The 12,644-nt window shown below is 36.4% G+C and overlaps 1 protein-coding gene across 6 annotated transcripts in view; it reads right to left on the bottom strand.

Moving 5' to 3' along the window:
* Positions 1-736: 736 nt before the first annotated feature.
* The window catches only part of LOC135210723 (uncharacterized), a 94,930-nt gene continuing 83,022 nt past the window's right edge, over positions 737-12,644 (bottom strand). For all 6 annotated transcript variants that reach the window (XM_064243519.1, XM_064243523.1, XM_064243518.1 and 3 more), the window contains one exon: positions 737-3,962. In XM_064243519.1, coding sequence (XP_064099589.1) covers positions 2,397-3,962 — 1,566 coding nt within the window. In that variant the 3' untranslated portion in view covers positions 737-2,396. The remainder of the gene's footprint in view (positions 3,963-12,644) is intronic.

Genomic DNA, 12,644 nt, shown 5'->3' with positions numbered 1-12,644 from the left:
TAAATGCATTTGACAGTTATAGGTATTCTTACATGAGTAGACTATTTGCTATAATCAAAGAAACTGATTTCAAGTGCCATCCTGTGAATAACTTTCTGTTCAGGATGTTTTCTCCGTTTTGTAGCCGTTACTACTTCCATTAGCCTAACATTTATGAAAGTTTTTTGCCAGTGCCTCCACTTCCTAGTAGATCTGTACTGTTTTACATGCAGCAGCAGCTGATGATGAATACTGTGAAGGACAGGGAGTTTCTTCCCAATGACATCCCAAAATTAACTCAATGGTTGCCAAGTGTGGTGTCTTGTCAAAATTTCTCCACATTTTCTGTTAGTATACTGAATGGACTGGTAATTTATGTAATAAGTTAAGTCCCAGGATTGTAATCAAAACTTTTCTATCGTTTCTTCCTGGCATCAAACCTTCCTGACATTGAAATCATTAAGATTGTTCAAATGCGGTCTTTTTCATTATTCCCATTTTACCTTTCTAAACTGAAAACTGTAGCTTACATTCCATTGTTCATTAAGTCACATGAAATGTATTTATCATTAATATGTATGTATTAAACATGAATGATCATTTAGTTACATCAATCATCCAACTTTTAAAAGAAAAATCTGCTCCTCCAAATTCTGTACTTGCTCAGTTGTTCGGTTGAATTTAATTTTAGAGAAACGAGTTTTGATATCAGTTTTTACAATTGCCAAGGTTAATGTCATGGAAGAAAAACAACACACACCAGCTAAACTTTATTTCCTTGTCCAGAAAAAGCCTACTTAACAAGCTACCTGAACTTCAAGGCAAGCTATATGACAACAACTATTTAATCTTATTATACAAGGCTTTGGGCTGCTACCAAGCAATATTTTGAGGGTAGGACTTTATTGAACCCAACTGTTAAATCAGATATAACATTATGAATGTACATGACACTTGCTCAAAAGATTTTCGATTCCTGTGTAAAATAACCAGCATTACATTATGAACAAAATCCAAAACCTGTATAATTGTCTTATAGAAGTAGGAAGCTCTGCCAACAAATAAATACATACATACACAGTAGTTAATTACATTTACAATAAACTTTTCTTTGTAGAGCACTGATACAGAGATAGAGAAAAAGATGAGGGAAACTTTTCAAGTTAAAATAGTATTTATTTGTAAACAGGCCTACTTGTATTCGTAAACAGGCCTACAAATTCATTATCACATTTCCATGTAAGATTTTTTTTCCATTTCAAGAACAAATCATCATACACTTAGACCAGACATAAAATTTCTGGATGAATTTGACATCAATGTTTATAGAGCTTGATGGGCATAAGTTTAACCTTTAATATTGCACTTTAAACAAACACAAATAAAATCCGTAACACATAAGTGTGACCGAGGATTCCTTAAAAATATATGCACAAGTTTTTTTAATAATCGACTAGACAGAAACTTTGAAAAAATAATAGGCTAGACATTCTTTACAAGTAATTAGGTTTGAATATCATATCTTTGTCATCAAATTTGGAACCAATTTATATTCTAATAAATGAAGTATTATATGGCCATTTAGATATAAATTCTGCCGGCTTTGGCACAATGTATAGAGTTCTGCTTCTGCTATAATGATTACAAAACTTCCCATTCAAATATGACTATGGGCACTCTAGTACTGCTAAGTCTCTTAGTTGACTATAAATGCAAACATCATTTAATATTAATACAGTTTTTGTATATCCAAAGTATTTTACTTGTAGTTAATTATGTTGGTGGACATGAAAGTTAAGTGATGCCAAAATATCTATCCAATTTAGCACGCTAAATAGTACAGTTCTCTGTAGCTGGCATTTTTATTTTATAGTTACAAGCAGTTTCTTTTCTTTGATTTGCTGGTAGTGTTTAATCACTGTCCACCATTAACTAAAGCTATAGGCATTATTGCATTGTCTAAACTGATTATTCAATGAGCCAACACTTATTCTATTCAGACTTAAAGGAAAAATAAAAAAAAATAAAGTTTGTAAATACTTGAAGTCCAAGACCTTGCACTGATGTCATCTTGGATATTTTGAAATACAATAACAAAATGCTGAATTCATCAGACTGCCATATCAAACCATTTGATATACATAACAAAACTGAAATAAAAGCTAACTAATATGGACACAAATTTGCAAAATATTAACATTACTTGGCACACTAAATAAATATTTTCCATTGAATCTTTTTATACACTAAGGAGTGTACCAACAAATATATACAATATTATTTACAAATTCAATATACATAAAAACAGAAACAAAAACGCATTGGCCACAGTCATTTACAAGAAGTAATATTGTATGGAATAAGTAAAATACTTGAGACTTAAGATATGTCACTGTATTTGAATTGTCAGTAGCTGCCTAATATCTCCTGTTATAATAAGATCTGCTAAATGATGTTTTGAGAGCTTCAGCATATGTCATTTCTAGTTTCCTCAGTTTAGCTACTTCAACAGATGGGTAATTAATCTTGGGAGTAGTCTTTTCTTTTGGCTCTGTTTCATTTCCTTGATATCTCTGATAATCATTCTGGTTGCTTTGTTCACTGATATCGTGATTATTCTGTTGCTGATGTCTCTGGCTGTGACTATTGTTAGTGCGATCACGATGCTTGCGTGACCTACTATGATGCTCACACTTTCCTCGCGAAGAATTGTATACAATGCGTGTTCTGCTGTATTCACCTTCTGATTGAAGATTTGGGAAATCCTCTGCTTGCTGTCTTGGATTGTGATGTGCATGATAATGATCTCTGTCCCTCTTAATGAATTTGTGGCTTGACTGTCCTTGAATATGGTTGGCAATTTGGGTGCCATGTGTATACTGATATTGACCCTGAAGCTGTTGCTGCTGTTGCAGAGAGTCTAGTCGCACACGATGATGGTGACGCCTCCTTCGCTTTTGCCTGCTTGAAGACCGTGAACCATTTCCCCCTAAATCCAGTGAATCTGGCCTTGGTGGCTTATGAGTTATGCGTTGTTCTTCAGAACCTTCAATAAATTTTGACTTAGAATCATTTCCTTCATCTGTTATTAATGTCTGCTTTGAATGAAGCAAGTTATCTGCAGATAACACGAGCTCAGTAGCAATATTTTCAGAATAGGATTCAACTTTGTTTATTTCATTAACCTTCTGCATCTTATCATTTTCTGATGGTGAGGGGTTTGATTCTTCTTTAGCAACTTTGGAATCATTTTCTTGTTCAGGAACAGTAATTTGAGATATCTCAACCAAAACAGGTGGTGCTGCTTCTGTTGACTGAGGAGTTTTACCAGATTTTGAAGATTGATTCTGGCAATCTTTTTCATCCACAGTTTTCTTTAAAACAGAAAATATTTCTTGGAAAAGTTTCTTATACTCTGGAGCTGCCTGGAACCTCTTATCACAAGGGTTTATTGGGGAACTTAAATCTAAACATCTGCTTGAAACTGTTGGTGTTGGAGTAGAATCCTCAAAAATCTCTCGACAAATCAATTCGTCTCCAGTCTGCGTTGCTTTATTACTAATACGAGACTCTCCATCTGAAAAACCAGATGAGGACGTTTCTACCTCAGAAAATTCCTCCATGTTGCTTTTTGGTCTTGCAACATTAGGTTTAAGATCACAAGTGCATGTGTGGCAGCGCTGACATTTCAAGCTAGTTTGGTTATTCATAACACCATCTGTCATCACTAGGCTCATAGGCCCTGACATATCATCAACCCCTGGATGAACCAGTTCTCCATGATTTAATGTTGCATGTTGAGAAGCTTGTTGCTGTTGTTCTCTAGCCTCCAACAAAGCTTCATATTTCTCAATGAGGATGCGATATGATGTATCAAGTTCTGACAGAAGAGAATTATGAGGAGCGTCACTCACTTCAGTCCCTGGAGAGGTACCCCCTGATCCCACATGGCTGACTACTTGACCAATTGAAGCAAGAGATTCCTGGAAAGGAAAAATTAATGTCAGAACTGAGACACTAAAAATATAGTTGAATGACCATTTCATATTGTATTTTAATTTTATACATGTAAAAAATTAATTCAAGCTATGCTAACTGGAAAAGTGTTTCAAAGTATAATCTTACATTGCAGTTCTTCCCATGAACATCATGAATACTTGAAGAACCACATTTACAATATAAAAGTAAAATTAAATTATGGTTGGTTGGTTGGTTTTATAAAGTTTAGGTGTAACACCAAGCACCGGGGCAGCAAAGGCCATTCAGTGCTTAGTAATTAAATTATGAATGTCCTCGATAAACTCTTATTAGTTAGGAATTAATGCATTCAACATAAAATACGAACTCTTGTCTCTTCCTGTCACACAAGTAACCCAACTGTTATGAGTGATGGCATCTCAATGACATTTGAGGCTTACAGCTTTATTTTACTACTATATTAATATAAGGTACAAAGAACAACCCTGAAAATTAGTTTACCTACAATAAGGATTATGTCAATAGAATTTGACTGTTGTTAGTGAACTTTTTACTACAGAAATATTCACACATTGAAGCTTGTTAAAAAAAAAAATTAATAAATAAAAAAAAAAATAAAAAAATAAAAAAAATAAACACACCAGCTAGTTACAATCGCAAGGAAACATTAGTAATCCAAATTATTTTTGCACTTTCATGTTGGGTAATAAAATATTTTAGGATACTTATGTACTATGGGCCAGTTTGAGAGAGAGAGAGAGAGAGAGAGAGAGAGAGAGAGAGAGAGAGAGAGAGAGAGAGAGAGAGAGAGAGAGAGAGAGAGAGAGAGAGAGAGAGAGAGAGAGAGAGAGAGAGAGAGAGACTTGTAAGTTTATCAATAACTTTATTTTGTATACCATAGTGTATACATACAAAGGTACTAAGGGCCAGCTGAGTAGCACCTTATGGTAGCAATGCATGCAGGATTGCACTGCCATTAACTGTCCAGAGAGTCTGTTATAGGTCTGAATGTAAAACACACTTTCCAAATTATTAAGTGCTTTCCCAAGACTGGTTCAACTGTTCTTTTGACCCAAAGAGAATTGGATCTTCCATGTAGAACATTATTTTTCAAGTTCAAAATTTTTCGGTCATAATCCTGAAGGACAGCCTAAAATACCACAGCTCTTCATGTGGAAATTCCAAAAGCTCATGACCCCTAATTGGAAATCCCAAAAGGTCAAAATCTCAAAAAATATAATTGTATATGAAATTAAAATAAAGGTTCTTTAAATATATATTTAGGGATTTGCACATGTGTAAGAGGAATAGATTATGGACAATTGCATGGAGGTAGTTAATCAGGATACCAACTTTCACAATCAGGTGTACACTAATACTTTCAATATCGGTAACTATTATTAGAAGTCTTGCATTGCAACGGCAGCCTTATTTCTTGCATGGCTCTCTTCAGAGATACTCGCATGAATCTTGTGACTTTCTGCATCAACATGGGCACTCCTTATTACATGCATACCAGGAACTGCTCATCAAAATTTAATTTCATACAAGACTTTACAGAAAGCCAACTTCCCTGAAATCATGCAACTTACTAGGGAATTTATTCGTATAAAAGTCTGTCATGAATAAATCTTTAAATTTTTGACAAGAACTGTGCCTTTTCTAAGGTCAATCTTAGTGTGGTCAAGACATTACCTTTAATGATGGTTTTATGTTACTCAGATGCCTATCATGTTTGAAATGCCTACCAACTTTCACCATGTTTCATCTCATGGTTGTCATTTGGTGTGAAAATTTTCTCCTAAGTATCAGTGGTGGAAGTTAGCAGGCAGTTAACCAGGATTAACATTATCCATCTTTCTCTTCTATTCCTTCCTCCTCATCACTAATCACTTTACCACCTAAAAGTTTCTGCCAAGTAGTACTCATCTTTTACTCATGTTTATAGTAGGCATCCCCCAGGGAGTCCACTGAGATTATAAAGTATGTAAGTGCTACTACTACACTGTATATCTATCTCCAGCCAAAAACGAAGCTAAAATCTGGAAGATCCCCTTCCCCTCCAAAGTAGCCATTCAGAATGAACACTGTATGAGGCATGTTTATTGCATCAATTTAAAAAATAATTTCACAATAACCTTTTGCCTGTAAAAACAAATGTCTAAAGCCTGGATGTTGCCTATGCACAGCCACTCAAAATGGTAACCTACAAATGCTCCAGCGTGCTTAGTAATCAAATGACAATGACATGTAATGTATAGAGTGGGTTCCTTTACTAGCATGAAATCTTACCTGAAAGAATTATTCCAGTCCTTTTATCAAGTGAAATATGGCTTACTGCACCATTTTAAGTATTTACCCCCCAAAAAGAACTTTTATTTAAGGAGCATAAAAATTATTTCAAATTTTCTATATTTAGAAAATTCAAGTAATCAAGCAAGTCTTTTTCAGATAGTGACATGCTTCACTATACTACTAGTTGGTTTCAATTCATTTGTCCACCCACAGGTGAAGATACAGCAAGTGCAGATGGGTCACTCATGATTGGCAGGAAATACAGTCAGTCCCGGTTATCGGCAGGGGTTCCGATCTCGGTGGGGTGCTGATGAGCGAAAACCGTCATTACCCAAAACTCAGCTTTTTGTGGCACAGTTTCGGTTCATGGTGCCTATGTTAGGGATGCTATGGCACCATAACTATTACCAGCACCTTACAGCATCGATAACCGAAACTCGGCCCGTTATGGCACCATAAATCGCCAATTTTATGGAACTAGACAAGTGTCATAAAACTTTCCAACCATATGCATTGAATCCTATTTCTAATTTGTATTTAGAATTGATAACCACTTTTCAGGTGTGATAAAACATATCTGGCTGAATATAGATATCTCTCTCTCTCCCCCTAATGTCAAATGAGTGTTCTTGACCTGTCAAGGATTTTGTGTAAAATCAGAATACACTGACTCTGCCTCTTACTCTCTGCCTTGTTATACTGGTGACCACAAAGATGACCGACACTGCCAGCACTAGCCCATCCAGCAACACCACCACAGCAGCAGCAAACATTTGCCTGCCACCATTCACAACTTAAGAGGTCTGGTTCTCCAAAGCGGAGATCATCTCCAGGTACAAGATCTCCTCCATAGCCGACGTTATCCTTAAGTTCCTGCCAGATGACTTCTTTGAACAAATTGTGAACTGCGACGCCAGCCAAAAAACTACCATCACCTATGAAGCTATGTAGGACCAATAATTAAAGGTTGTCCTTTAGCATGCTGACTGCCCTCAAAGCAAAGAAGTTCCTAGACAATGTGGAGGCAGTTATAGATGACCAGAAGCTGTCACATGTTTCCAAGCAACTTCAGCATTTAGCTGCAATCCCTGACACAGATGGTTCCCCAGAGACTTTGTTGGACCTCGTTAGAGAAGTCCTACTCACAAAATTGCCCCGCCAAACAGTCGCAGCTATCCCAAATGCAAACCATGAACCTCACCGATTTTGTGAAGATGGTCAATGCTGTCCACCTGACCCACAAGTCGAATCAGCCTACACAACCATCCATAGCAGCAGCCATCCCACAGCCACAGCAGTAGACTGACACAAGAGACTGAAAGCGATCGAGAGGGTCCCACTGCCCCCATACACCGCTACACGAGCTTCAGGTGGAAAAACAAACCCAAGTACAAGCTTAAAACAGAACGTCCCAAGGGCATTTGTTTCTACCACTGGAGGTTCGGGAATGAAGGCTGAATATACAACTATGACTGCCGCATGTCAAAAAACGTGCAAAAAGGGCAGCACAAATAAATAAACATCAGTGGTGGGGAGACTGATTGTTTCATAAGAGAAAACGAGCCTGCTTTCTGCTGTCTTTCTTCCAGGTACAGGTGGTCCCGGGTTATTGGCTGCTTCGCTCTATGGCGTTTTTCAAAAATATTAAAAAATAAGGTTTTTTATGGCGCCATAAGCCACCCATCCACTATAGCAGGCGCTCCATATGACGCAATGGAGTGCCTTGGCGGTTATTGGGGGCGCCATAAAGCAAAGCATTTAAGCCTAAGGGAGTAAAACATACTTATGGCACTCTTATAGTGCTGAGACACTTATGGTGCTCTTATGGCACCGATAACCGCTTATTGGTGCCATGAAGCGCAATAAGAGCGTCATAAGTATGTTTTACTCCCTCAAACTTTCATGCTTTGCTTAATGGCAACTTTCGCTTTATGGCACTTGGCCAGGAACGGAACCCTTGCCGATAACCGGGGAGCACCTGTACAGACAAAAGGACTCCACATGTTTTTTCATCACAGACGAAAGACCAAATACGGAGTTCCTGGTCAACACTAGCACATGCAAGTAGTTTGTGCCAACCAACCTGCATGAATGCCCCAATCCAACCTTGGAAAGCACTACAGGTGTCCACTGCCAGTGGCGAACCGCTGAAATTATCACACAACCGGTCCCTTAGCCCCACACACTCCAACTCCAGCACCAAAGATAAGTTGCCTCCTACAAGAGTTCCTGGAGGTATTTTAAATACAACCTGCAACACAACCTGACCAAACCTGTAAAGCACACATCCAAACCACACAAGTCACCGAAAGTCCCCCATTGCATGCCCGTTTCAGATGTTTGGCCCCAAAAAACCTGTCCGCATCAAAAAAACTTTCCAGGACATAGAACAAGCAGGATTATGCCAAAAACCTTCAGCGCTGGGCATCTCCCCTACCAAAACCTGACAGCACATAGTGGCCCTGCGGCCTCTACCAGACTCAACGTAAGGACAGCACCTGACAGGTACCTACTCTACTTCTGAAAAAAGCCAACATAACAAACCAGATGGAGGGCACCAAAATATTTATGAAGATTGAGGACAGAAAAAATTGCCATTATCACTCCTTTGGTATGTACACCTTCAACTACAGCTGCTTCAGCCTTCAGACCTCAGGTGCGACCTTCCGACGTCTGATGGACAAAATCCTGAACAAGTTAACTTCTGCGTCATCTACATCGATCACTCTTATTCAGCCCCAACATAGATCCAGTGATTCAAGAGATCTTTTAGGCATCTTTCATTAGCTACTTTATGACAATGTTAGAACTTTAGTAATTAACACAATCGGACATTACAAGCTTTCCAACCATATGTATTGAATTCTCTAATATTATTGTGTCAAGAATTTTTAACCATTTTCCAGGTGTGAGAAAACACATGTGGCTGTTTATAGATACTATCTCTGTTTCTCCCTAATGTCAAATGCTACTATTTTTATGTTCGCAAGAGTTCTTGACCTATCGGGGATTTTGTGTCAATAAATTTATATTACTGATATAAATTGGTATGTTTATGATTGATATAAGAAGGTGTGAGGATCTTTGTATACTGCAAGTATTCAGATGTATTACTGATGAAATAGTCTGCATTTTTATCACAATAAACCAACGATATCGGAAACATCGCTTTTCAGTCAATCATGAGTTAATACGTACATCTATTGCCACACACACACATCTAAAATCTATACTGATGACTGGACAAATGGAATGAAATCCATTAAACTTTTGCAACTAATGTAAATTATACTTTAAAGTTTTTGGAATCTGAAGTAAGTTTTTGGATCTGAAGTAGAGTTTTTTTACCCTGCCTGGATTTAAACATCACTATGTACTAATGTATGTTTACTTATGTAATTTGTATGAATGCAAGAAAGTACGTATCTGGAAACCAAATTATATAAATATCTAAAATTTACTCAAACCAACTTAATATGACATACGTACTGTACTGTAAACTTTTGTTAAAATAACTATTTCTTTGTCCATTACAGAATTTTTCTTACAGGGACTGAACTAATTACTACTTATATGTTTGAATGGTGTAGGAGAATATGCATAAATACATATACTCTACATGTATATTTGTATGTATACATATCCAGTACCACACACTTAAAACATGAAATTACATTTCATAACAGTCATGAGAAATATTTATGAACTTGCTAAAAAATGCTTTCAAACCCTACGAAATGAAGAACACACTTACTGATCATAAGTGTGTTGACAGGGAGTCAACAATCTAAGAATATTAGCCTATCCTCAAGCAGTCAGGAGGATGAGTTAATCTGATAGGCAAGTTGCCCTAACAACAGTTACTACTTATTTTTCATTATGGGTATTTATATCAGTTACAGAGGGACACACAAAAAATTTTTCTATCAAAGAATTCAGTCCTTAGCAGAACTGTAATAAAGAAATTCAACAAATGATAAACACTATTAACTCCAGTTAATTCAGATACAGTATTATGAACTTCGTCTAAAGTTACACAAGACAAATCTCTGTAGCTTCATAAAAGAGTATTATGGATAAATACACATTCACTATCAATTAGTACAATAGTCTAAGTCTTTAAAATCATTTTTGTACATAGCTATATACAAAAAAAATCTATAAATGTTCACCACTAATTGGGAAATTTTATGGAAATCTTAGTCTGCACTGCACTTCAAATACTGAAAATATTTTGATTATTCTTAAAAATGACATCTTACCATTTTAAAGACAAATTTGTTATGATAATATTTCCAATATTTTAATGCAACTATGATGATCTTGAGGGGATGATTGAGAACATTATGTATTAAGATATAAGTACAAATCAATGCTTTTAGTATTATTAATGTATATACTTTATCTTTATACATGTATACATATATTTTAACCAGTGAGCTGATTACTTTTGAGCTAGCATGTTAATTTATACATCCTGGTAATGACTATCAGCTTTAATATAATTTTTATCCTTCAGACAAGTTTTATTTTCTTTGCATTGCATTCTTGACAATCTAATTTCACTGGTCAATTATACCAACAGGTTTCCTTATAAGAATAATAAACTCCTTAACATACAAAGTAAAATTGTTCAGGTTATACTCTGGAATTCTGTATGATGTTTTATTCCACTGAACCATGGTTAACATAGGATAATGAAATGAAAGGATGAAATATGGGATTTTGAGTCTCAAAACACTATTTATTGAAGGCAAGCACTTGGATCCAGATACACCTTATTTGGAAGCAAAATAAGGCTAACCAAATATTTTATACCACAGGTTTAATGATGATAAGGTAATACGTATCACCAGATATGGAAATCTTTGGAAGCACAGATTAAGTACTTTGGCATTCTGAACTTGATAATGCAAGCCATCTGCAGTTTAGTACATAATATAAATAACACTTCTCATGAACTTTGTTCCTATAAAATTTTTATCAAATCTTCCCTTCACCCTTAATGAAAGAATGTCAGTTACAGAACACTGTTGTAGTAACTGGATTACAAAAAGTTCAAAATAAAACCAATCTACTTAGACAAGTATTGTAAATGACTTTTTTTGTTGAAGCAAAAAGAACAATTTGAGAACAATTTTATATAAACCAAGGCTATCGGAACCACCCCAAAATTGTTAGATACATCCCCCTCCCCCTAAGGAAAATGTCAAGCAAAGTACAGTAATGCAGATAGGGAAAACTTAACAAATAGGGAATACTTAAATGGGGAAGGGACTTACAGTAATACCCCAAACTTATGCGAGGTTAGGTTCCAGACTCCCTAGCACAAGGGGAAGTTTCGCGTAAGTTTGGCAAGGTCTTTAAAAATGCTCTTCAAGATAATTCTAAGCCCTCATTCAGCGGTAAAGTAGACTATGGCAGTTGACGTTTTCCTAGTTATTTTACTTACTGAACAAGAATTTAAAGTAATATTTATTCGGACGACTGTAATTAACCCCCAGGGGCCAGTACTAAACACGGCGAAATACATTGGACGCCCCAATCCCTAGTGGGTGTCGTATCCGCGGTTATGTTCCTTGCAGTCCGTGCAGAACTATTCTTTAGAATTATCCTGCAAGAAACTTAACCGCGAATACGGCATCCACTAGGGATTGGGGCGTCCAATGTATTTCGCCGTGTTTAGTACTGGCCCCTGGGGGTTAATTACAGTCGTCCGAATAAATATTACTTTAAATTCTTGTTCGGTAAGTAAAATAACTAGGAAAACGTCAACTGCCATAGTCTACTTTACCGCGGAATGAGGGCTTAGAATTACATTACCCTTAACAAAAAAATAACTGGTTGGCATAAAAATAGTTACAGTATCTACTGCATACAAACGTAGACATTTTCATACGTACACTAATGCTACCCCTAATTCGTGGGATGCCATTTTCTTTTTCCTGAGTAAAAAGTTTTCTTTGTGTCACTAGGTAAATTTCATGAGTCTGTTATAACGAAGGTACACAATTCAATGAAATAAAGAAAACATGAATGTACATACATACTGTTTGCAGAGGGTGAAGGTAAAATTCAATTATTTAAAATCATGTATCAGTGTGAGGGCTAACTATGAGAGAGAGAGAGAGAGAGAGAGAGAGAGAGAGAGAGAGAGAGAGAGAAGCGAGAGAGAGAGAGAGAGAGAGAGAGAGAGAGAGAGAGAGAGAGAGAGAGAGAGAGAAATGTACGTCATGTGAGGTAAAACTCTGAAGGGGTATCAATCATCTTTATAAAGTGCGAATGGGATCACATCTGGAAGTACATTAACTGTATGTGCTGTAATTACATAACACAGTACATACAGATTGTACCAGCACTGTTCTCCGAGGTTTAGTAATTTTTACAAAATG

The sequence above is a fragment of the Macrobrachium nipponense genome, chromosome 4, assembly GCF_015104395.2.
Source record: "Macrobrachium nipponense isolate FS-2020 chromosome 4, ASM1510439v2, whole genome shotgun sequence".
In the NCBI taxonomy this organism is placed as follows: domain Eukaryota; kingdom Metazoa; phylum Arthropoda; class Malacostraca; order Decapoda; family Palaemonidae; genus Macrobrachium; species Macrobrachium nipponense.
This window is presented reverse-complemented; position numbering and strand designations above follow the sequence as displayed.